At 37.5% G+C, this 27,907-nt stretch overlaps 1 protein-coding gene and 2 long non-coding RNA genes across 3 annotated transcripts; 1 reads left to right on the top strand and 2 right to left on the bottom strand.

Annotated features, from left to right (window-relative positions):
- Positions 1 to 317: 317 nt before the first annotated feature.
- LOC136578911 (uncharacterized) lies at positions 318 to 8,114 on the bottom strand. Its single transcript, XR_010786685.1, has 3 exons — positions 7,496 to 8,114; positions 6,277 to 6,360; positions 318 to 2,252 (listed from the first exon to the last, which is right to left on the bottom strand). It is a non-coding gene; the product is annotated as an uncharacterized lncRNA (long non-coding RNA).
- A 342-nt stretch (positions 8,115 to 8,456) lies between these two features.
- Positions 8,457 to 16,522, bottom strand: LOC136578910 (uncharacterized). Its single transcript, XR_010786684.1, has 5 exons — positions 16,390 to 16,522; positions 15,854 to 15,924; positions 13,125 to 13,201; positions 10,454 to 10,549; positions 8,457 to 8,695 (listed from the first exon to the last, which is right to left on the bottom strand). It is a non-coding gene; the product is annotated as an uncharacterized lncRNA (long non-coding RNA).
- Positions 16,523 to 16,529: 7 nt separating this feature from the next.
- Positions 16,530 to 22,437, top strand: IRX2 (iroquois homeobox 2). The gene is made up of 5 exons (XM_066579087.1): positions 16,530 to 17,085; positions 18,544 to 18,949; positions 19,196 to 19,897; positions 20,276 to 20,338; positions 21,788 to 22,437. Exons 1-4 carry the CDS (start codon positions 16,849 to 16,851, stop codon positions 20,317 to 20,319), a joined length of 1,389 nt encoding a protein of 462 aa, XP_066435184.1. The 5' UTR covers positions 16,530 to 16,848; the 3' UTR covers positions 20,320 to 20,338; positions 21,788 to 22,437.
- Positions 22,438 to 27,907: the final 5,470 nt, after the last annotated feature.

Here is a 27,907-nt window from a genome sequence, read left to right as displayed (position 1 = left end):
TTTTCCCGGTTTATTTGCATAGGCTTTTCTATAGGGGAAAAAACGCCACACAAAACTGCATGTAAAAAAGTGTGAATAAAAAAATAAAGTCTGATAATGGCTCTAAAAATAGTTACAAAATTGCTGGCTTTTTAACATGTTTTTAGGGGGGGGGACATAAAAAAGAGAGCATTATTTAACAAAGAGGACAAAGAAAAAAAAGTGGATATGCAATTATCCCTAAACCAATAATTCAACCAAACAATTATAATACTCCAAATATGTATTGTTGTATTAATTAATACTAGAACAGTTCATTACATAAATACAGTCCCAGAACAAACATCAAAAAAAGGATAAACTGTAAAGTTAAATTAGTTCCTGTTATTTAAGTTTGTGCTTCCTAATATGATCTGAACAATGGTGAAGTATGATTGGAGTTGTCAATTCACAAAAAATAATGCTACTAGCCATCATCACTCTACAGACCATACAGAGGCTACATGACTGATCAGAAGTAGCCAGTGGCAGAATAAACAATAACAATGACTTACACTTGGCATCATCTTGAATTAGCATTGTTGTTTTCTTCTTCATCCAGTCCAGACCCACATGACAACTTTTCCTGTGCATAACTTGTTTCTTCAGAAGTAGCCACACAGATGACTTTGGTTCTCTGTAATCCTTATATTAAGATAAACTTTCAATAGTGCCACACATGATTTTCCCTAAATTCTGTATAATAGTATAACTAACAGCACCCCGTGAAAAATGAACTACTCCCCTGTAATGAACAATGATCTATACTGCAATAAATAAGGAGCCATACAGTTTTTCTGTAGTAGTTAATAGCTATAATGTCCCTGTAGTAATAAATAGCTATAATGTCCCTGTAGTAATAAATAGCCATGATGCCGTCTGTAGTATTAAGGAGCCGTACTGTGCCCCAATAGTAAATAAATAGTCATACTGTCCCCTATAGTATTAAATAGCCATAATGCCCCTACAGTAATAAATAGCCATAATATTCCCCTGTCATAGCAATAGTCACAATATCCACATGCAGTTGTAATACATAACCACAATGTCCCTCTGCAGTAGTAATGGCCACAATGCCCCCCTACAGTATTAATAGGCACAATATCCCCTTGTAGTAGTAATTCATAGTCCCAATGTTCTCCTGTAGTAGCCACAATGTCAACTACAGTAAAAAAAATAAAGCCACTCACTTCACCCATGTTCCAACAGTGCCTGCTGTACACTGCTAGACATACCCAGTGTCCTGCAAAACAATGCAGGCAACACAATGATATCATCGTGTCATCTACATTACATAGAAGGTGCGGGGTGGCATTCCAGGGAGCTCAGTGTGGTTTCTGACGCTACCCCTGCCACCGTTACAGTTTACCACAGATACATCTAACTTATCCTTTCTGTGACAGAGGAACAACAGGCGGCGCTGGTAGCCCGCTGAGCCCAAGCAGGCAGTGTCTACATTGCCGCCCCCCTGCTGTGCTAGAGAATGGGCACCGCCTTAGGTAGAGTACTCACCTCGCCTCATAGACAAGGCGCCCCTGTGTATAAAGGACGATTGTCTCACGGATCTATGATGCTGTGAGTTCGGGTCAATAGACCTGTGGTTTTGCTGGGACACTTGTTTGCTAAATGTGGCTCTAAAATGTGTCTGCAATGCAGTGACGTGACTAAGGTCTCACCCAGTCCTAGCTGTACAGGAGGACATATCACATGTGCAGCACATGTGTCCCAGTAAGCAGAGGAGCAGTCTACCTTCAGGGGTTCTTAGATTTTATTAAATTGCTCCAACATTCTGTTTTTTACAGATCTACAAACTTCCAGCTCTACTTCATAGAGACAAATACATAAATGATACAATTCTGTTAGTCTGGGGCCACCACTGTGGAGAGCTCATTGCATACAGTGGGGGTTTATGAATCCATATGCAGTGAGCTATTGCTAATGACATCTGCAGGCAGCAAACATTTCATGTTTTTTCTTACCATAGTAAGTTATGCTATATTACTCAGATTAACCATCTAATTGGAGGGGTCTGACTCATCGTTAGCCACAGATCTCTTTAACGAGCCATTACTGCCCCTCTGGAATTTTCTTTTCCAGGGTCCATCTTGCCAAACTTTGCCACCTTACCATGAAACTTTCAGAAGAGGCCACTGTGCTTTACTAGTGCTCTGTTCACTTTGTTTCTTACACTGGGCCTTTCTGAGGTCTGTGTCCACATTCAGTTAAAATATATCCTAAGACAAATCACAGAAAACAATAAGACTCAGGAATCAAATCAATGAAATCACAGCCTGAGAAATATCCCAATTAAAAAAACAGCACCATTAATAGATATACATTACAGACAAGTCCCACAGTTCAAGATAAATCATCAGATTCATATATATGCCAAGTAGGTGGCACACTGTCCCAAAACTTCAGTCTCAATAAATTATATGAAGAATATTCATCGTCAACGTGGCACCAGAGGGTACACAGATACAGATTCCAGGTGTTACTCACTGCTGGGAGAGGCGATGAGAGGACATCCTGATTTAATCCAATTGCATCTAATAAAATGATGCACCTATCCCTGCACCCATCTTATTGTGCCATTGCTTAACAACGGGGTAACCTTCCAGAGAACAACGGTGGCTGCCCCTATGATGTCCACTAAAGCACCCTATAATGCAGCATCAGAGTCATCAGTTACAGATGATAATAACCAGCCCCCATCGAGTCATTATGGGGATCCAAAGTTACTGAATCATAGCTGCCACAACACCGGGTACTGACATCTAAGATGGTCTGGTGTAGAACAGCCACACTAAAACATCTGAGGTGTTGCAAGGCATGTACACCTATTTCTTTAATTCTAGCTCCTTTAGAATAGTAAATCTTCTCTATTGTGATTTTAAAATATCACAAATAGCATTTGCATTCAAAGAAGGCTTTTTTTCACACCAGGGACTCTGCCATTGTTCTATATAGAATAAATGCATTATTGGAGCTCAACTTATGAAGAAGAGTCAGTTCAACTCTAAATATTCTGTACTAAAACTAACTGCTAGTAGAGCCCATTTTGCACCGCAAGAGTCTAAAATAGCCAGTTGGCATCAGTTATAAAACACAGGAAGCACAAAAACCGTGCCCATAGATTGTAGCATGGATTCCCCCTTTGGATTGCAATGGGTGAATTTCTCTGTAAAATCTGGAAGAAATCTACAGTTGCTGCAGGTAGAGTATGAAGATCCACAAGAGGACATGAAAGCCATTTGTTGTGTAGCATGTTTAAAGACTATTCTAAAATCTCCTACACATATTCTACTGTACTTTGTGGTTAAGAAGAAGAAGACGAAGATGAAGGAGAAGACTGAATCAACCAAGAGCACATTAACAGCATTTTACACTCTATATAGATAGAATCGTAGCACAATGTCTAATACATTTGTAAATCTAGTTTTTTGCTCCACTTATCTTGTATTGTTCTTAGAGCCCGTTTTGTGTCTTGGGGCGGTACTGGTAATTCTGCTTGTTGTTATTAGATAAAGAACAAACTTGTCATCAGGAAGAGTTCTAGAAGCTGAACTGAACTCCTCTATTGTAGTGATTCAGTTACTACAGCGATTACTGTAGAGTACCTGATCAGAAGTATTGGGACATTATGGTTTGGGAGGAAACACTTGGGGAACTATTCGGAAAGGGACACTTGATTTTACTACTACGGTGTTTTGAAAAGAGCACTTTGAGCCATTGTTATTGTACTTTGGAAGAAGCACTTGAGAACCATAATTATCTTGGAAGGAAAACTTGAGAACATTATTATGTTGGAAGGGGCACTGAGGGCCATAATTATGGGCATAATTCAAACCTTTCATGGGGCATTCAAAGGACATTATTACTTTCAAGGGGTCAAAAAGTATTATTTTGTAAGTGGCACTCTGCTGGGCATTATTATTATATAGGGGCACAAAAGATGACACTCTGCTGGGCATTATTATTATATAGGGGCACAAAAGATGACACTCTGCTGGGCATTATTATTATATAGGGGCACAAAAGATGACACTCTGCTGGGCATTATTATTATATAGGGGCACAAAAGATGACACTTATTGTTTGGGCACAAATGGGCACTATTTGTGTGGAACCAGTATTTGAGGTACTTTATACATGACACTATTGTTTTCAGGCATGCTGGCACTATATGTATGGGACATAATCATAGTTATGGCATTATTTCTAAAGTACAGTATTACAGGTGACACGTGCCAAACAGCAGGAGAAGTGATAGAGACGGATTTGACAGCAGCAGACACAAAATAAAGGTAGCAGCAGGATGAAAAGTTTGTGTAAGTTAGTAAAAAGGTGGGACACTGAAAGAATGAAAAGCCAAAGATGTCTGTGGTGAAAATGTTTACCCCAAATACACCGACCCCAATCGATCGGCTGAACGGGTGCATGCTGTCAGCGCCGCAAATACACAGAGGTCGAAGCGGAAGCAGCGGAAGTGTCCATGCCAACCTCTGTGTATTTGCAGCACTGACATGACAGTATGCGCCTGCTCAGCTGATTGGTCGGGGTCCCGAGCGACGGACCCCAGCCGATCAATTATTGATGACCTATCCTAATGATAGCTCATCAATAGTACTTCCCTAGAAAACCCCTTATTGCTACCAGCAATTCCGCATCAAAGTCTGCATTCAGACTTATGGATTTTGGGGTGGATTTCTGCAGTGACACGTTCCTCTGCTTGTTGAGGAACAATTCTGGTCCATGTGAAAGATCCAATGTGCAGTCTATAACTCAGGATGAGGGCTCCCTCACACAAGCGTATGCATTTATACGTTTGCCCGTATGCATGAATGAGTTTTTGCCACGATCGACTTCCGATTGTAATCGCAATATTTAAAGCCATTCACACGGAGCGCTGCTGCATGCATGTTAAAAGACACGCAGAAGCGATGGCAAGCAACGATCAGAAGAAATCGTCAGAATGACAATAAAATACCTAATTAGGGCCGTTGTACGCAAGGTAACTCACTCCACCTCCCTTTTTTTCAGCTGCCATAGAAGTCTATGGCAGCTCTCTGCGTTACACGGCGAAAGATAGGTCAAGACCTATCTTTTCACGCACCGTATAAAAAAACGGCCGAAGAAGATCGAGCAGGTCCTATTTTTTATTGCGCAATTCTTTTGCATGGAAAAAACACATTTGTCTGAAGGAAGCCACTGAAGTCCAATGCTTCGCATGGTCGCGTTTTATGTCTGACTTTAAATGTGTGGAAATATGGTCGACTGAATAAGCCCTCAGTGCAAGATAAATAATTCAATGTATTTTCATAGTGAAAATAGTATGCAGTGGTGGGCATTCACCTAAAAGGATAAGTACACTAATTGGGGATTGTGAGGGGCGCACATCATGGGCATTGCTTCTTACCGACTATGCCAAGTTTAAGAGCATTTGGACCTGGCCTATCACCCATAACATGGTACCCCACATGGGGATGGCACATAGACTTCCAAAGACTCAGCAAAGTTCACCTTGAATAGAAGTTTACTCAGATTAAAGCAATTAGTATAGCCTTTATAGTCTCACAATCTTGGAAGTTATACACAAAATTAATGCACCGAGCTTGGCAGTTACACTCGGATTTGTGGCGCAGGGTTTGGCAGTTACCAGTAGCAACTGCACCGTCTCTAAGTACAGCTTTCAATGCAAGTTTAACAGGAAGTTGCCAATAGCAAAAGTAACAGTCTCAACAATAGCTCACCGGAACTCAGAGCTTCCCCCCATTTGTCTGCCTCCTCTCCTTTCTCTTCTTAGCTGTCCCCCCACCTGACCGACACACTCAGCTTCCCCCCATTTGTCTGCCTCCTCTCCTTTCTCTTCTTAGCTGTCCCCCCACTGGACCGACACACTCAGTGCACATCATACAGATATACGCCCTAACTCTCTTGTGACATCAAAACACCCATATTTATAGAATTAGCGACTTCACCCGATGGGGTCCTACACACAGCAGACTTCATGGACTGCAGAACCTGCAGACATAGTCATGTAAGCCCAGGTGCTGTACACATTCAACAGAACAGCTTCAAAATAATGCATGCAATGCATAACGGTAAAATGCAGCTCAATATGGAGGTACAAAGTACTAGCAGTCATTGTTACCAATTTAAAGGAATACTACCTGCAAAATGAACACGTTAGTAACATGTGGCATAATATGGCACAAGATAAAATAGCATGTCATTACAAAGAATAGCATTGTTCACCACTTAGCTCCAAGAGGATATTAGGTAAGAGGCGGATGGATCACAGCTCTGGCAGTCTTCATCAGAGGGTCCCCTTTCAAGTCTCTGTTACCACAAGGGAAAAAAGATGCCTTATTTTGCACCACAAAAGACCAAAATAGGCAGTTTGCACCTGTTATAAAACACAGGCAGCAGAAAAACATTGTACATAGTTTTTAGTATGAATTTCCCTTTTTGGATTGAAATGGGTGAAATCCTCTTTAAAATCTGGAAGAAATCTACAGTTGTAATGCATTGCTGCGAGAAGAGTATGAAGATCCACACCACGACATCAAAGCCATGTGGATTTGTTCTGAAGCATGTTAGAGGACCATTGTAAAACCTTATTCACATATTCTACTGTACTTTGTGGCAGATCTTCAGTGTATTAATCCATGCCAAAAATGTGTGACAAATTCACATTGCGTGAACGTATGGCTGCATTGTGCATGGAGCAGTAGGAGGGTAGACATGGAGGCACGCGGACCTCCATATGCTTCCAATTTCATACAAGAGCAAACAATGTATTTTTATGTTGCATGCTTCATAAAACTCCTTATGTACAGACATTTTTAGTTCTAGGGAAGAATATCCCCTTACATATAGCCCAGAGCAGACCCTATAGGGAAGCACATTTAGGCTGCACCGCTATGTTGTACTATAGAGGAGCTCTATGGCCTCTATGTAATGGCCGGTAGATTCTCTGCCCATGTGCCTGAGCATTTAGTTATATGTCAACCAGCTTATTGATTGTTTCCAATAACTACCAGTATTGAACATGTGCTTTCAATTACTGAAAGCCAAAGCTGAGACCTAACAGCCCTGTTCCCCTCCTAATGTTTTGAGGTGGACAGTTTTATTTCCATGCTCACGTTTTCTATTCTAATAAGTTAAGCATATTTTTAAAATCCAATGTTTATAAACTTCTAACTCTCTTCACGATCTCTGCTTACAGAACGCTGTTAGTTAATGTTTCTATGGTAAATATGGTGTATATACTGGCATTTTTTCAGACTTTCAAATAATTGATCTTATAGCAAAAATGTCTAATTAGCAGATATATTAGAGACAAAATGACTAAGTACGGTGATATTAAACAAAGACTCCTGCTGCCCAGATATTAAAGGTCACATAACCAGTTATTTCCCATTTACCAAACACAAGTTCAGACCCTCATTACGTGACCCTGAGCAGTTTTTACCTTTTCTTGGTGCTACTCAGATTATTGTTCTGACACTTTGCAGACTCACTTGCTGTTATGAATATAAAACAAGAAAAAAAGGAACTGAAACTCAAACATAATGTACAATGTTCTTCAGTAACCACATGTGATGCATCTGTATGGGAAAAGGATAAAAACACAGAAACAATGAACAAATTAAAGTAAGAAATCAACTTTTTCAGGGTCCTTTCATACAGGCCAGAATTAGGATGCAGGGTGCACCGTAAGCTGCAGTAAATTCTACACCAAAATCTGCAGGCTACCAGTGGACTTTGACGTGGAATTAAAAATAGCTTAACCCTTTCCAATCCAATTTGTATCCTGGTTTTCCTAGGGGGCTTACTCTTTTTCTGCGGTCATACAATTGCACTATCTACTGGCTAAAGCCAGTACTGCATGAGGTGACACATTGAATAGGCTCTGACAGCAGAGAGGCTGGCAATATACAGTAAGAGAATCCCGACGGACGTCTTACAACATCGGGGCTGTACAGCCTTAAATCATAATGTCTTCATACGTCAGACAGTGGATTGGAAAGGGTTAAAACCTGCCTGCAATTCTGCATCAGAATCTGCAGTTAAACCTGTGGATTTGGGTGTTGAAGCTCTGGATTTGGTGTGTCCTGTGGACTAATTGAGGCCCATGTGAAAGCACCTTAAGGCCTCAGTCACACGGGCGCATCGGCACCCGTACACCGGCGCCGATGCACCTGTGTGACTGACACCAGCAGACGGACGTACCTGCAGACGGCCGTCTCTCTGCAGCGCTGGAGGAAAGAACATGTGACTGGCTTCATTGCCGGTCATGTGTTCTTTCCTCTGGCACTGCAGAGAGACGGCCATCTTTAGGTACGGCCGTCTCCTTCCTGCAGTCACACGGGCACATCGGTGCCAGTGTACGAGTGCCGATGCGCCCGTGTGACTGAGGCCTAAGAGTGCAATGTATCTGGCCAGGCAAAACTTTACATTGTGATAACAGTTAATTACTAAGAGGGTTTCAAAGCCAATCTATTAACAATCAACTGGCTTTTTTAAAGGCAACTTCACAAACAGGTTTTGGTTTACAGTTTCATGCAGTTTTTGTGCCAAAGCCAGAAGTGGATTCATAAGATATGAAAAATGTAACGGAAAGACTTATACTTCCCTTTCTTCTTGTTGCTGGATCCACTTCTGGCTTTAACTGCAAAAAAAAGAAAAAACTACATGAAAAACTGCCACAAAAATGTGTGTGTGAAATCCACCTTAGACAGGGGCTGTTTACTTGAGACATCCCTTTTTAAGTGAGCTAAAAATGCCTTTCATATTCCCTATGCTAAAGCTGGCTCTGCGCATAAGATAGATATTAGCTCAACCTCCCAACTCTGGAACAAAACGTATTGGGATAGTCCGAATCCTCTGCTTCTCCAGGGAATAATTATTGTCAGAGGCGTCTGGCAGCAGCTTATCCTCCCCTCTCTACTGAAATAATCATATATGCTACAAGCATTCATATTTAAGGGGGATGTGCTATGTGAAAGCTGTCAGCTGAAGGAGCTATTTCATGTGTATGGCCGTGAGGAAAGTGAACAACAGTTCCTTACATTTAAATGTATTTAGAAAGGAGTTGTTACTAATGTAATTTTGTAACAGCAAACAATGAAACAATGCTAGCAGAGATAGAAAAATGTTCATTCCTAGAAATATTAAACCTGTATGTCTTCTGAAAAACATAATAATAATGGAAAAAATAGACCATGTATACAGCTGTCGCAAACAATGCCACCATTTGGTGGCAAAGCTAATTAATTGGAACCACTGCAAAAACTACACTTTCCCCGCAATGAAGAACTGGTGGGATCATAAGCCCGAAAAAGTGGTTGAAAATGAAGCATTAAAAATACTGAGGGATTTCCGTATACAAGCAAAGTCTTGTCCCAAACGCTTGATTTGACCATCATTGAAAAGAAATGGGTGTGACTTGTCAACATTGCTATACCCAATGGTGGCAGAGTCAATAAGAAACAACAACAGAAAATGACCAAATATGAAGATTTGAAGGTTGAAATACAGCATCTCTGGCACAAGTCGGCCAGGGTGTTCCCAGTGATAATCGGCATACTGGGTGCTGTGCCTAAAGATCAACTCTTAAAACAACTCATTATTGACAAAATTAACACCTGTCAATTAGAAATGGCCACACTGCTGGGATCTGCATCCATGTTATGCCAATACATAACATCACTCAAGGTTCCTGCGTGGTTCCAGATGTGTTATGGATAGGCTCCACCACGCTGTAATCTCCAGCTTGTATTGTACTGCTCATTTGTGCATAATAATAATAATTTTTGCATTGCTTCAATCACTCCAGGTTGACTTTTGTCCACTTCAGCACTTGTTAGCGGTATTAACCCAGTGAAACATTTAGCACATAATATTATGAAAGGAATGTCTAGAAGCAATCTAGTTGACAATGATCTAGAACAAATATTCTGAAATACGTTTACATTATTTCTAAATACAATTCTAGACAAGATCACTATATAGTTATATGCCAACTGATTGCTTATTCACCCTTGAGTTACAGAGCTCTGAACTGTAGCGTTCTGTTCTTTTCTCTGTAAAGGAATTGTATATAATGTATGTAGCAGAAAGACACATTTGTATAATGATCTACATTTTTGTGTTTCTAGATAAATAAATGCTACAATATTACAATCACTGAAAATGTTGCTGCTCTTGTATATTATTATTATTACTGCTACTACTTAGAATAATAACTATCCTCTCTTGTTTTCTTGCAGAAGTGATCATTTCTTTTTCATCATTTCCTTAAGTGTAATTAGCTAAGTTTAGGTAACAATGACAATATGTATTCATTTCCTCAAGAGGCTTAGCATTTTTTGCCAGAATTTAACGTTACTTCATTAAGTACAAAAAAAGCAGGAGAAATGCAACAAACCTGTACCCCAATGCAAAGGCTCTTCTTATGCAAGTTCAATAATTTCCTCTTTTGCTGACGCTGCACTTTCCACGTTCCTTTTGATGTTCTTTATTTCTGTAATTAAGAAGAGTAGTTATTGAATGGGCTTCCAACAGCAGTATGAGCCTCGGATGCTTATGTTTTCTGGGAAGGAAAGTCTGTATCTAGAGGAGTTTCTTTGCAACAGGTGCACTCTAGTGTCAAAAGTGCTGAAAAGAAAACTCAGTGCAAGCAGCTGCCTGCATAGTTTGTTTTTTTAACTTCCCACCAGTTATACACTGAATGACAATAAGACCTATCCATTGATAAATCTTCATGTTATGTGCTGAAGGGAAATACAAATGTACAACACTGTACCATACACCCCAATGTGCAGATTTAATAATAGCTGGTTTTAATATACAGTACACCTATATAATGAGCATGTAAAGATCAAGTTGGTAATGTTTAGTACCTGATGTTATGACAGATCGTCACTATGTTACTTATAGGGAAGAAAACTTTAAATACACCTGCTTTCATGAACGCTCTATTTTGCAGTAACTTTTCACCAATTGCTGGGACTTGTAAAGCTTCATTTTCATAGTAGCGTGTTTATTATTATTTATTAATACTGGGAGATTTGTAGTGTGATTTATAGATACTTTGTTTTTTTCTACATTGACATTTGAAACATTTACATCAACATTTACTGGAAAAAACTAGTGTATCATTCTATACATTTTAATCACAGTTTTGTGTTTTTCGTACAAAAGGGATAAATCTGCTAAACACTCCTAACCATGACTTACATAATGCAAGGAATGCACTGCTTATATCCCTCTTAAACTAGTTACTTTATATATAGAATCAATATGATGATTTCTGGTCCTCTGTACTATTACAAAGGAGCTAATGATTATAGCTGCAAAATAGCACCCTGATTCAAACACATTGCTCGTTGCAGTGGATGACCCTCAGCACAGAGAGCGCTTCATAGCATTGATGTATTTGCACATAAGGCTATAGTGTTTTACTAATATTATAACTATATGATCATATAAGAACAATTGAACAGGCTCTTTTATCATTAGAAAACATTGATTGCAGATATTAATATTCAGATTTGCAATCTCTATACGGATGATCACCAAGGAAGCCTGATATTTCTTCTATTTGTAATATCTATGAAAGAGATGAGGAAGCATGTGTGCATGGGACTGACACACTACAGCCATCATATAGAATGATAATACAAGTCACATCACTTGACCAGTTTGCAAATTAAGCCAATTATAATCTTTCTCTAATCATCTCCACCATAAATTATTCCCTCACACCCTTCAATTTACAGCCTGACACCCAGAACTGCCTTATAATACTACAATCATGCTGCAAAAATTTTAATCGGAATTACTGTAAAAAATATAAAAATGATGACTCAACTTTTACATTATACAAAAACAAACCATAAGATATTTCGGTTATTAATGGAAAGAATTTTGAATTGCTGCTCTACTATTTTTCAAGGTTTCTTAAAGCTTATAAAATGTCGTAAACACTTATTTAAAACACATTTTAATGTTCTTTTCAACATTTAACTGTAACTAAAATGAGAAAAAAAATGAAAAGCAAGACTGAATATTATTATTTGACACAAATGCAAAAATGACAGTGGGAATTGCAAATGATCTTGTTCTATAGGATAGATAGATAGATAGATAGATAGATAGATAGATAGATAGATAGATAGATAGATAGATAGATAGATAGATAGATAGATAGATAGATAGATAGATATGAGATAGATAGATAGATAGATAGATAGATAGATAGATAGATAGATAGATAGATAGATAGATAGATATGAGATAGATAGATAGATAGATAGATAGATAGATAGATAGATAGATAGATACTCAATGTTCTTCCTTGTTAGTTTTCCATGAATGCATAATATTTAATCATAACCTAAATTATTTTATTCTGCCAGAATCATTTTAAGAGTCACTCATAAAGTATGCAGCTATAAAATAAGTGAAATATTTCTGGTCCATATTCTGTTCTGTAATTCAATAGTCATAATATAACACACATTGTGACCCTTTTTTAAGAGACTTCCATCACTGCTGGTTAAGTTTGACGTGCAAATATTAAAGAGTTATGCATAATTAAATGTCCATAAATAGCTTTAGTTATATTGATAATAATCAATCGACTATATAATCAGTAATTATGTATGAATACAATTATTGACTGGATCTTTGTATATTTATACACAAACTATTTGTTTGACAAATACAACCTTAACTTGCATTGTTCTAAATTGTAGCTTTCTGTAATTTTTTCTGGTATACCTTGTATTATTTGTATCAAACAATTAAATGCATGTACTGACTTATATATGCGTGTAAAATGTTTAGACTATTTCTATTGTACATCGGTAAATAAATTGCTAGATGCATATTACAATATAATTAAAAAGGTAGCAATAATAATTTCTTGCAGAAGTAAGGCTTATTGTTTAAATCATTGTTTTGAAGTGTATGCAATAGTTAGCGATGATAATATGTAATAATTTAGTCAAGCAGTCATACATGTCTTGCCAGTATTGTAACATGTTACTTCATAAAGTATCAAAAATAGTAGCAGAAATGCCACAAAACTGTACCCCAATGAAGAAGCTCTTCTTATGCAGGTTCAATAATTTCCTCTTTGCTGACGCTGCACTTTCAATGTTCTTTATTTCTGTAATTAAGAAGAGTAGCACAATAGTATGGGCTTCCAACAGCAGCATAAGCCTCGGATGCTTATGTTTTCTGGGTAGGAAAGTCTGTATCTAGAGGAGTTTCTTTGCAACAGATGCACTCTAGTGTCAAAAGTGCTGAAAAGAAAACTCAGTGCAAGCCGCTGCCTGCATACTTTATTTTTTCTGACTACCCACTGGTTATACACTGAATGACAATAAGACCTATTGGATAAATCATCTATATACTTATATGTTATGGGAAAATAAAGATGCACAATATCCTAATATGCACATCTAATAATAAATAGTATTGGTATACACATTAATACTGATCATCAAGTGGCTAATACTTTAGTACCCGATCTCATGACAGATGTCCATTATATTACTTATAGAGGGGAAAACTTTAAATACACCTGTATTGATGAACACTCTATTTTACAATAACTTTTACTGAATTATGTCACGTAGTAGCATGTTTAGTAGTATTTAATAATACTGTGTGTGGGATTTATAGTTGTTCTGTGTTTTCTACATTAAACATATGAAACATCTGTATCAAATTTTCTAAATAAAAATCTAGTGTTTTATTATCTGAACTTTACTATTTTGTCTTGCTTTATGTATACAAGTAATCTGCTAAATATTTCTAACTGTGTAGTTATATAATTCAAAAAGCTGTGCCATTTATATCACTAAAGGTCAACTAATTACTTTACATATAGAAACAATGTGATGATTTCGAGTCATCTATATATGAAGGAGCTAATGATCATAACTGCAAGATAGTGAAAATGTTTTTACATCCTGTGATGTTGCTTGGAAAATGGCTAAAGCCATGCTGCAGCGCCCTCTTTCAAACTTAATGGACATTGCAGAGGGTAATCCTTCGCACACAGAATGCTTTCTATCATTGATTTATTTGTAGATGGGGTTTTAGTTTTTACAAATATCCTAGCCTTATATGATCATATAAGAAGAAAGGAACAAGATTATTTTCATCATTAAACATTGGTTGCAAATATTAATTATCAACGTTGTTATATCAAGACAGATGATTGGTGAGGGAGTCCAGTATTTCTTCTATCTGCAATATCTTTGGACCTATGAAACAGATGTGAAAGCACATGTGCATGGGACTGATACACTACAGTCATCATTAAAAATGATAATAAAGCAAGAATGTATGCCTCAATTACATCACTCGTCCAGTTTGGATATTAGGCCAATTACAATCATTGCATAATAATCTCCACTATAAATTATTCCCTAGTACCTCTCCATGTACAGCATGAAACCCAGCACTGCCCTATAATATTACAACCATACTATACAAAATTAGTATTAAGATTTCAATTTTCAGATAAAATAAAAATGCATTATTGTCAGAAATCTGAAAATAATAACGCAACATTCTCATTATGTAAATATAAATTCTAAAAGATATTTCCGTTAATTTAAAGAAATGGGAAATACTAATCTGCTACATTTAAGATTACTAAAAGCTTAAAAAATACATCAAAATATAATTTAAAATACACTGAAATCATTTTTTGCACACTTAACAATTGCTAAAAATTCTTTTAAAAAAAAAATTATATATATATAAGTGGAGTTGAATATTAATGTTTGACACAAATGTAAAAATTACACATACCAGCAAATGAGAATAGAATTATAGAATTATAATGTGTGTGTATATATATATATATACACTACTTATTCAGAATCTACATTTCTTTTGCTTCAAATTTAACTTCAAAGATAAGTAGCACCAAAAAAAGATATTTTTAGCCTAGATTCTGTTTTGCATTAATTCAGTAGTTATAATGTCACACATATTGTGACCTATTTTTTTAGAGACTTCCATCACTGCTGGTGAAGTTTGGCTTGCAAATACTACAGAGTTATGCCGAAGATATAACATATCTAAATAGACACTGACAATTATATTTCAAACAAAATATCCAGAGTAAGATCTGTCATCTACCACCCATCCAAACATCCCCTAACCTGAAGTTAGTACCTATAGATATAGTAGACGTGTAAATGAATGTACTTGTGTGCTCTGTGGAATAACCCGTACTGTATACAAAGAAAGGAGTGATGTGTAATTTTTGGAGTCTCCCTCAATATTAATGTAACCAGAGCTCTATGCTAATTTTCTTCTATGCAATTGATTTAACTGTCACAATCAAGTGTCTGAGGCTTTAAGGATAAGGAGAAATCTAGAATTAAACTAGGAGACAAAGACAAATCTTTTATTCACATACTACAGCTTGCTATTGATTATTCTTCACTGACTCTTCTGTAGAAATGTCCAGTATTGTTTTATAACATTTAGGTAATGATGAACATTAGACAGGTGACTGCAGACTGTCATGCTACTGGGGAATTGTTATTACCATTTCATTTCATGGGGATACTATCCCCCAAAGTCTTCTGTTCCTGCTACAGGAGAGACATTTAGATCACCTATGCTTATTTTATTTTGGAAAAGTGTGCCTCCTGCAGGCCAAATCACAGATCGCTCTTTGGAGAAAATAAACATCTCTGATTACTGTAGGCTCCAAATGTGTTCTTATGGTGAAGTAATGACACACATACAGAAAGATAGCAATACATGTATTATAATTTGAGATGCCTCCTACCTGCGTGCTACAATACAGGTACATTTCTCCTCTGTCTCTAGGAGAAGTGGTTTGGGCTATGGCATGTGTCCCTACAAAATGGAAAAATATGGATATTACATTGTTCACAGGTTTTAACAAAGTATGAAGTTGCAGATTAGGAAAATGGTTAGTATTATTGTGCAGTACTTGTTCCCCTGTGTAATTCTCCCAACATATTAGAAACTTCACGAAGCTCCTGTTCCCACAGCAAGTTACAAAGTTTCCTCTCCAGGTAACATGATGCAAAGGTGCACTTGCCAAAAAAAGAAAAAAGTGTGTCTGTGTAAATAAAAAAAATATATAAATATATCATATATATGTGTGTATATATATATATATATATATATATATATATATATATATATTTATATATATATAATACGCATTTCCATGCACATATATCCTGCATAGAAATGACATCTGCACATTTGTATATACACATGTGACTGTGTGAAGCTGCTGCCATTTGTTGTGTCCAAGTGCAGAATGTGTAATGAAGAGTCAGAGTGACTTACCTCCCCCAGCTCCCTCCTCTTGGAGGCGGGTTACCCCGGATATGCAGATGACACCTCGGTGATAGACAGCTCTGCTCTACAATGTGGCTCAGTAAAGTCCAGAGCTGCTGCTCCTCTCTTCCCCGGATCACACAGTGTTCGCTCCCTCCTCCTCCCTCCTCTCCTGCCGCCTGGAGTTCCATATGCAGCAGCCAGCACTTTCCTGATCACCTAGAGCTCTGTGCACTTGATGATCGGCTTCTCCCCTAGATCGCGCCGACTCCAGTGATTGGATCGTACGTGTAGATGATCTGAGCTGCGGCTGGAGGGGAGGGGAGGAGGCAGGACACTTTTATTTTCCTGCTTGAGTCAGGACAGAAGAGACAAGGCACAGCTGATAGAGAATACGAGTGTTTATTGACCTCCCCCCCTCCCTCCTTCACCCTCACTGAGCCCCGGTGATCAGCAGGCAGAGCTGCCATGTCCTATCCTCAGGGTTACCTCTACCAGCCCCCCGGCTCCCTGGCACTCTACTCCTGCCCGGCATACGGGGCCTCGGCGCTGGCTGCCCCCAGGAGTGATGAGCTGGCCCGCTCCTCATCAGGCTCTGCCTTCAGCCCTTACCCCGGCTCCGCTGCCTTCAGTGCCCAGGCGGCCACGGGCTTCAGCAGCCCCTTGCAATACTCCAGTGACCCGGCCGGATTCCCATCCTACATGGTGAGTACAGACTGAGCCCCATGAGCTATGCCTACTGTGCCTGGACTGCCCCGTGTACCTATTGTGCCCCGACTGCCCCTGTGCCATGACTACTCCGTGTGCCCGACTGCCACCAGCCTCCTGCGCTGCTCTTTACAACTTTTATGAACACGACTTCAATAACTTTAATAATTCGGCGTCTTTGCGCTTTCTGATACTTCTGGCCATCTACCTTCATTCTGCCATAATTGCCACGTTGTTATTGTTCCTACATATTATAAGGTGCTTTTGACGCCATGTTATTACTTGTAAGGCTTATAACAGTTAGTACACGTGTTACATAAGCAATAGGGCCAGCATTACCTAAATGCTGTTATTATATAGTTAGGGCATATAAGAGTTGTGGAGTTAGGATATTGTAAAAGCGTTATCAATGTTCAATGCTAATTCTATTTACTCATTAAACCTTATTGCATTACAGATACTATGGAGCCACAATGCTCTTTTTATATTATTATTATTATTTTATTATGTCCTATATTATTGGGGAAAAAAGTTCCTTCTGACGTAAACAATTTATTATTTTGTGTCATTGGTGAGAATACTTCAGCCCTTCTAGTAAATGAAGAGTCTATTATAATTCCAAGTCTTTATTTTTACTCGGATTTGTAAATGATCTAAATAAAATTAGATGAATCATTTGTAGAGCAGCGAGCGAGGTGTAATGTGTCAGCATCCAAAGGTATAATTGCAGGTTTCCTTTACAAAGGCTATAATGAGCTTCCAGTGTTAAGTGTAAACTTTGCTGGGAGGAGGACAGAGTTCTGTCTTATTTTTGTCACTTTGCTTTTAAGCGTTTTAAGTCCATTAAGGTAATAATCTGGCAGGACAATGGATGTGTTGGGAGTGGAAAACTTATCACTAAAACTTGCTTGAGGGATATATTTAACTTTGCTGCATTATACGGAGTTAAATAAAGGCAATTTGAACTCTAAAGAGTGAATTAAAATGCAAATTGCATGCCATTTGAACACTTCCAAGTCATGCATATCTGCTGATTTGCAAATTGGATTTACAGTGCATTAAATCAGTGACTTGTCCATTGTTCTATGTACCAGCTTCCAAAGAAAAGAACTGTATGTGTACTGGGCAAGTATAGGAAGAGTGCATGGAGAAGAAACAGAAGAGCTTTCTAATAATTAGGTTTTATTTGTAGGATCTATACGGAGCCAGGCACAAGTGCATTCAGGATGACGGCTGAGGTGTTTAACTGTAACATAATGGCTTCTGGCAGCTGCGATGTAGTTAAGATTCAGCAAGGGAATAGGGTTAATCAAAATACAATTTTAGTTAAAAATTATTGCGCCAAAATAGTTTATGGCTCCGCTGCTTCTTGTGTAATATATAAACATGAATATTACATGAATTTCTCCATCACATTGATCTGAAAGGAAGTTTTTTTTTCTGATTTGTTTAAAGGGTTCTCCTTATGATGCACACACGACTGGCATGACAGGAGCTATCAGCTACCATCCATATGGCAATCCAGCTTATCCTTACCAATTAAATGACCCAGCTTACAGGAAAAATGCTACCAGGGATGCTACGGCCACCTTGAAAGCCTGGTTACAAGAGCACAGGAAGAACCCTTATCCCACCAAGGGTGAGAAGATCATGCTAGCAATCATCACCAAGATGACCCTCACCCAGGTCTCCACGTGGTTTGCCAATGCCAGGAGGAGGCTCAAGAAAGAGAACAAGATGACCTGGGCACCGAGGAATAAAAGCGAGGATGAGGATGAAGAGGATGGAGATGGAGAAAGGGGCAAAGAAGAACATGGAGATAAGATCCAGGACAGCAATGAGACCTCTGCAGAGGATGAAGGTGAGACCATATTGTCTATCTACAGCAGGCCGTGGATAAAGTTAACAGATTAAGTGCCAGACGTAACCTGATAGACGCTGTTTGTCCAAGACAATATAATACAAATAAAAGGTAAATAGGAATTGTGTCAATATTATAGTTATAGCCACATAAATAAATATGTGAATCGAGACGTATAATATCAGTATATATCGCTACAGAGGACACAGTATGACAATAATATGATAATTAATTTTTATTTTCCAGGAATAAGCCTGCATGTCGATTCCCTGACTGATCATTCCTGCTCTGCCGAATCAGACGGGGATAAATTGTCTTGCAGACCTGGGGAGCACCTTTGTGAATCAGGCACTGAATCCAAGGACAAATATGAGGATGAAGACGATGATGAAGACATTGATGAGGAAGACAGAGTTCTGCCAGTGAAGCCTGTGACCTCTTCACCCCTGACTGGTATAGAAGCCCCTGTACTGAATCATCAGCATGAAGGGAGCCCCAGAAGTTCCAACAAATCCACCCTGGACAATAGGATATCCCCCAGTTCACAGACACAGGCCAGCAAACCCAAGTTATGGTCCTTGGCAGAGATAGCCACCTCAGATGTTAAACACCAGAATATGGGCCAGGGCTGCCAGCCTTCTGCTGTGTCCTCTGCCACTTCCTCAGCTGCATCTCACAACTCTGCCTACCCTTCCTCTTCCATCCTGGGGAGACATATATACTATACATCGCCTTTTTATAGCAATTACACGAACTATGGGAATTTCAATGCTCTCCAGAGCCAAGGAATCCTAAGATATAACTCAACAGCGGTGACTTCTAATGAGGGACTAAGTCAAACAGTATTGAACAGTAACTCTCTGCACAAACATACCAGTGACTCTATAAAAACACCCAGCAGTCATCTAGATCAACACTACAGGTCAACCAGCTATGAATCCAAAAAAGGTAGGTTTCGTATTATAACCTTTTAAGTGGTTATTAAGGATATTTATGACAAATGTATGTAAAGGAGTTAATGCATAGAGTCGTCTCAATAGTTTAAGACTGTGAGATGGCAGTGGGATACAAAATGCACTAACAAATATATATGCAATGCTGTATAGAAACAATTGATGAATGCAATATTTCTCCCCTGTGAGACATTTGCCCTGTTTTCATGCCCTCTTTGTGGATGTGAATGAGAATAATACTGCTAATTCAATGCAGAGTATCTAAAGTACCTCCTAAACCTCCTGCCTGTAAACCGAGTTTGTAGGAGGATTGAACATATAATCTAGTTAGCTGGCTGTGTCCTGTGACTAACTAATGGTTATATTTTGACAGATCCTACAGAAGTGTGCACAGTAGGAGTACAACCATACATATAGATGTACAATCACACAGCAAGTAAGTGAAAATAGTCCGTCTATTGACTTGATTATCTGGGACTAAGTCCAAGACTTATTGTACAACCTGTGAGTGGCCATTACTTGCTTCATTACGTGGTCCTTTGATTAGAACCTCAAGCAATAGTCTGGTCTGACAACTATTATTTTAAGCTTAAATTCATTATATCTCCGTTTTGAGCCCTCATAAAATAATTAAAGTTGGACTCACGTTATTTGTTGGCCGTTTATTTAAATATCGTACGTAGTTATAATGTTTATCATTGCAGTATATTTTTCGTTGTGTGCTATGTTTTATTTTTTAATAACAGGTTATACATTATGTATTGTATAGCCCAATGCTAGTTTATTTTTGTTCTTAATAATTACTTTATTTGGTTGTTTTTGTTTAATTTTCTAATAAAACTACATTTAGTTTTATACATTATATATTATATTGTGTAGACGAGAACAGCATATTTTATATCATACATGGCTTTGCTGATATCATAATAGGATATCTTTATAACAATTCTATTGCATTATACAACATACATAATATCAGCTTGTTGTTATATCTATACACTGTTATAATATCATAAACAGGTTGTGTTTATATTAGAATACTATATTCTTGTATCATATTATATCATGGGAATAATGATGATACATATATGTGTTCTACAAATAGTTCTGCTTGATTATAGAAATAATATCACATTAGGTATATGTAGATAAGTGTAGATAAACAAAATGTATGCTTTATATTTATATTATGATAATATACTTTTATTTTGATTAAATCATATAGAAAAGAAAAATCTCTATCTTGATTGTTTTTAAGCATTACGTTCTTCATATGCCAACAGTTTATTTTGATTATACAAAGAATGTCACATACTAAGTAGAAATAAATATCTACTATCTATTTGAACAGAATATATGGGCAATGTGTATATGATGAGTATTATAATACTCGTTTCAATAATATATCAACTATGACAACAATTCTATTATTTGTTTGCCTTGATTATACAAATAACATCAAATTACATCTATTCAGGGTTGTGTTTATATTTCAATTCTCTTCTTGTTGGCTTTTATTTCTACTATATCATGAGTGGCGAATAATGATTACAATGTGTGTTTATTTGTGTGCACACACGCGTGTATGTGTGTGTATATATATATTGCACAGGAGTAGCAATCGTTACATTGACTGACACATTGTGATGACAGTCATGTTAGTACATTGTAGTGCAGTTGGCATATGTCTAGGTCTCTCTTTTTTCACTGTCTTTCTATAGTAATAATTATGATGTGTATATATACATGTCTATATAAGTACGTGTGTGTACATAAGTTTTTTCTGATATATAAAATAGTACGATACTGTATTTAAATAGCAATGTTTCGATGTTGTGTAACAAAAAACATTTAGTGATGTGTTTTTTTTTCCCTTGATTCACAGGTAGGTGTCACAATTGCTTTGAAAAAAAAAGTCAGCAAGCCATGATGTCTCCCCAGCTAATAAGTAGAACCTTTCTAAGAGTAAATCCGGATCACATCTTGTGCCACTGTATAAAGGAAAAGCCACAGAGCACTATTACATCTCCAGATTATTTTTCAAGGAGAGTCCCAGTCTACATATGTGAAATCCTTGGTATAGTATAGTCCTCCCAATGTATCTTGTGACTTTACCCAACAATCTATTTTCTCAGGATATCTTGACCTGATCACTTCATTGCCATGATATATATCCTATAGGTGTGATAGAATTTATTGTGTAAGAATGGACAGAGCGAAGAGAAACTATTTCTAAAAGATCTATACAATAGAGACATTATTACGTCGACATTGATGAACTGGAGTACATAATATGTGGGACAAAGAAAGGAAAAAAATTTGATATTTATTTTTTTAATAATATGAAAAAAAGCTTCTAGTAATTTATGCAAGTTGTATTGCAATGAGATTTAAAATCTTTTTTTGTAAATAAATCTTGCCTGGTTTTTATTTGAAAACGGATGATGACAGTTAATGATTTTTGTCTTGATTGTCAAGATTTCTTTAATAATTTATATATTAAATTGTAAATAAACATTAGTCTGAATGGCTGTGTTCTAGTTATGCTGCTGCTCACACACTGGCACACATTCAGCGTGCTTTATACACTTTGCACATAAAAACCTATATATATGCAAGATTACATACAACGTATACCTATAGGTATATGCCGTAAAAAAAATCCAATTATTATATTATTATGCACAGACTATCAGATGTGTTTTTGACCTCCCCTTGCCACTGACCATTAGCAATATATGATGATAATAATCATGGAGCTGACAGTCTGTGGTCTTGTTGGTCTAAGTCATGCAGTGAAATCACAAGATAACCGGGAGCAGTTAATGTGATATAGCTTGCTAGCAGGGACAAAAACTCAGCAATCATTTGTTTCCTGTAAAGATAAATTGAGTGAATATAGCATACGGTAATAAAACAAGAATAATAGCTTCTTGCATTGGCCTTTAATCAATCATACACTTATTTTTCAAGAGGCTCATCTATTTCATTGGGTGATTAATAAGGCGGCAGCGTCGGGGCATTATTAGATCCCAGCAGGGGAGATCCTGTAAGCTTTTAGCTGCTCTAGAATGGTCAGTCGGGGTTCATTATGAGCTGATATTGAACAATTTATAAAATCGTGTCTAAACATCTGCCAGCTCAGATAGGCCCATGGGTGCGAGCGTGGAGGATTGCTGCACCGACTCAAATTGACAAACACATCTCTCTCCAGTGGCCTTTTATGTTGCCAAAATCACTGGCCTCTGCTCTTGTTACAAAGGTCGTTTGAAAGTGATCTCCAATACTGTACTTATCAGCCCTGGCTACGACTGCTGCCTTTCAGTTGAGTGGAGATGGTTTATTTCAAATAACTTTCATTTCTAAAGTAGGAATTTAGTGCTAAACTAGGATTTGGCAAATCAGTGGTTAATCACACACCCGCTCTTCATTGTGAGCTCTACTAGTTCACACATTGGCGCTTGTGTTTTTTGTCTCAGACAATCACTGTTTTCACTTTTCTCAAGAAAGGGAACTCAACAATGTGTTTATATAATAAGTAACTTCCAGCCCTTGGCTGTTGTTTAGGAATTCGACTGCTCAGTCCCAAGCCAACCATTATGTTTTCTATGTGTCACAGCACAGGAGTTTTTTTCCTGCTTGCACATGGGCATTGATAGTTTCAGGTGATCATTTCATTCAGCCAGGGTTGTTTCAAATTGACATAGCTTCAGCTTTTATGATAGATAGATAGATAGATAGATAGATAGATAGATAGATAGATAGATAGATAGATAGATAGATAGATAGATAGATAGATAGGAGATAGATAGATAGATAGATAGATAGATAGATAGATAGATAGATAGATAGATAGATATGAGATAGGTAGATATGAGATAGATAGGTAGATATGAGATAGATAGATAGATATGAGATAGATAGATATGGGATAGATATGAGATAGATAGATATGAGATAGATAGGAGATAGATAGATAGATAGGTAGATAGATAGATATGAGATAGATAGGTAGATATGAGATAGATAGATAGATAGATAGATAGATAGATAGATATGAGATAGGTAGATATGAGATAGATAGATAGATATGAGATAGGTAGATATGAGATAGATAGATAGATATGAGATAGATAGATATGGGATAGATAGATAGATAGATAGATAGATAGATAGATATGAGATAGATAGATATGGGATAGATATGAGATAGATAGATATTAGACAGATAGATAGATAGATATGTAGCAATCATTAACACGGCTGGCACAACAGGATAATTTGATTTACAGTACTGAAGTAGAATGTAGTTAAATTACGTTACATGCTCTGATACATTATTATATAGATAGTATAAAGATAGACAGACATGTTTCGTAACATCAGTGTACAAAAATTAATGTGGTTTGTCGTAATTAGATATTCAGCGTGCTACAGAAATGAAACGGTATGGTAGACAACTCTCTTTATATTTACACATATACTATAGATTTAATGAGTACTGACTTCGGGGAATTAAATGAATATTTTTTTCTTATTTCTTGAATTATAAGTAGTGACAGTAAGATTTGCATTTGTTTACAATGACGTGAGGAGTGATTATATGTGACAGTGTTAACAGGCAGGTATTTAAGTCATGATTGACAATTACCTGTGTGTATAACGCTTTATAAATTATTAATCACCGCAGTCAGCAACATTGGTGTGATTATTGCGGCACACTGCTGAAATGAAGATTTATTTCTCCCCTTCCACCCGACATAATTATTCGGCATCACGTTGGAATAATGTCGCAGACCATTTCATGAAGGTTCTGCTTCTTCCTTCTGCCTGGTCACATTATTTCACTATAGAAACTTTCCCCAGGAAACAGAACGCAGAGTGATTAATGCCGCTGGTGCTGGGCTGTATTATAATAAGCAGTAGGTTCTAAATCTGAACAGATGACATCAAGAGTTACGTATTTTTTAGTAGATCAAGAGCCTGGAGAAAGCTGCATTTTAACCTTTGACCCTGAGAAGAGGACGAAAGTTTCTGTTTTCTATTATCACTAATACTTGGTGGCAGCAGATCACAGATACCAGAGGAGGTGTCAGATAAACCTGGAAATAAACGTGTTTCTTTTGTGTATGTGAAGCTATAATTTACAGTAATTGGGTGATAATGGCACTCATATGTTGTCATCCACTAGTAACAAGTATGAAAGCAAGCAACTTAATAACATAGTAGCACAGCAGCAACATGGGCTGATACACATCATCCTCACACCTCAATAATAAAATAGCAGTATGAATGAAGTAACTAACGTGTCTGTGCTAATACACTGCTCTATTGTTTAGAGAAAGGGCAACATTGTCATTAAAACAAGGACAAATACATGGCTTATTATTAATGCACACATCGCATGGCAAGGCAGAATGTCCTGGAGATTGATAAATGCTCATAAAGAATATAGAAGGGAATGATTAATGAGTTGTTCTTCATAAATCTGGGCACAATGTTGGGTTTTCCTTGGTCTTTTATATGCTTGTGATCTCATTCAGCCTTCTTCCAATCTGATCTTCTGTGCGATCTGTTCAATGACAGATGTGGATTGTTATTCTCCTATGGAGCTATTTAATTACAATAGCATGAGCATCTACTGTGTGATCAGCAATTAGAAAGTTTCACTGTTTCTAGTACACAAAATAATTGAGTCTGACAGCTCTGACATCACAGAGTGACATTTTTCACACAACTGAAAGTCGTTTGCACACTATATACAATTTGTCACATCAGAGGAAACAGAGGCTGCAAAACAAACGCAAACAGTGAACATTGCTGCAACAGGTCAAGAGAGCAGACTAATTGCTAACTAATGGTTCCTCCCCAGATCTTACCACATTAAGAAGTCCTTGACAGCAGTGCAAGAGAAAAAAGTTTGGTACCGTGTTAGCCAGTGGATCGAAATGTGATTGTTCTCAGTAAGACAAACAAAGTAATCCTGTAGCTATGATACCTTGTAACGGCTAACAAAAAGATATTACAGCAAGCTTTTGAATCTACTTAGGCCTCTGCCTGAGGAAAAACCCTAAGTAGCATTGAAAGCTTGCTGTAACATGATCTCTTTTTGCTGGCCATTAAAAGGTCTCATATCTACAAGATTACTTGGTTTCTCTTACTCAACAGTGCGAGAGTTAATACTCTGGCTGAGACTCGGCCCTTATTCACAGCTCAAAGTCACTCTAAACTCTAGCAAGATGTATAGCAAAACAGCGTGTTTTTTGTTTTTGTCAACCTGTCTGATGAAGGGGCCTCAGCGCACAGAAAGCCTGCAAATAGAATTGCTCTAGTTAGCTAATAAAGATATCACTTCTAGAATACATTTATCTTATTTCTACACATCTTTATTATCACACAAACTCTGAGAGAGAATTGTGACTGCTCTACAGAATTCTATTATTGTTAGAATATACTTCTCTGAAGCCTTCGGCCGGGTTATTTCTCTGTTTAATAAAAAAAAAAACTAGAATAGAATTAGAAGGGATTTTTGTATCTTGAATAACTCTTTATTGTCTTTCTTAATATCTTTTATGGTTTCCTTTTAATATCCTCAAATTCTTTTCTATGCATAGATAAAAAATTCGAATGATTTTACTTGAGTATCTAGGAGTGAGCTTTGTTCTTGGGTTTGGAAAAGACTAACCTATAGTACATAGCTATGCCATTGATAAACATCTTGTCCTTCATTGAGATATATATGAAAGTGTTCCATAAATTACAGTATACATTGTTCTAATTGCTAACCTGAGTCTATTAGAAGACAGCAGTGATGACCAGAAATCAGAATAAATGCGTAATAAGCCGCAGTGTTTGCTGTGATCGGCGACTGATTTGCTAGTGCAGAATACTGGAGGTTGCTCTCATTAGCACTAATCATCTCGCCATTAGACATGAATGCAGGCAGTGTAGGCCTCCTATTTCTTTTCTACCATCCACATTACATTTGTGTCATACTTTTCAGCAGAATACGATATCCCCATAGAGGAAAAGAGCTATCCTGGCAGCGAGTATTAGTTGGAAGCACACCGAATAAGAGCATCAGGACTAATGAAGATTGTGTTGAGCAGCTTTGCATGGAATGTTAATGTAGCTTTGACTAAATGCGAGTAAACAAGGGGAAAAGTGCATTATAAGTGGAATGTGGGGTGATAACATCTCTCACTTCAGCCGTCCAGGTCTCGTCATGAGCTCACATTACAGCACATTGGGCTAGCACAGGTCCCCTGGCATGGAAGTTCTAACTTGAGCCCAGCACAGTCAATACCCTCTAAGAGCTCCAAGTGAATGAGGCAACTATCCACCCAGCCAGGAGAGCTGCTGGTACCCGTCACTAGGGCACACAGAACCAGAATCCACCAGGCAGATTAATATCTGTTGCTGGCGTCTCAGCACAAATCCCTGAAGGCGTTCTGACCCTTTGAAGTTTCTTCTATTTTGCTTACACAGAAGTTTACATGATTAAGTCAGGTTTTTACAAGGCTCAACAAGGCAAATTTAATCACCTCGGAACATTCCACACCAGAGAAAAATCACAACAGTTGTCCTGCTCATTTACCAGCCGGAGATATACAAGAGGCTCTAATGTGTGAGGGAAATTAACGCTGCTAATTCCCATGACAGCAAACTACAGTCTATTATCAGTGCACAGGAGCAGCTCCTAGCTATGTTATCAGCACTGTCATTACTGTGGCGTGTTCACTACATACACAAACACCTCAGACAATAGCACGTACTCTATCTCCTATCTATCTATCTACCTCATATCTATCTATCTATCTATCTATCTCATATCTAATTATATATCTATCTTTCCATCTCATATCTTTCTATCTCATCTAACTATCTATCTCATTATCTATCTATCCCATATCTATCTATGTAGCTCATATTTATCTATCCCATATCTATCTTTCTATCTATCTTATACCTATCATATCTATCTATCTATCCTATCTATATTTCT

This window comes from Eleutherodactylus coqui, chromosome 9 (genome assembly GCF_035609145.1).
Source record: "Eleutherodactylus coqui strain aEleCoq1 chromosome 9, aEleCoq1.hap1, whole genome shotgun sequence".
In the NCBI taxonomy this organism is placed as follows: domain Eukaryota; kingdom Metazoa; phylum Chordata; class Amphibia; order Anura; family Eleutherodactylidae; genus Eleutherodactylus; species Eleutherodactylus coqui.
The sequence above is the reverse complement of the archived record's forward strand: the minus strand, read 5'-3'. Positions and strand labels throughout refer to the sequence as shown.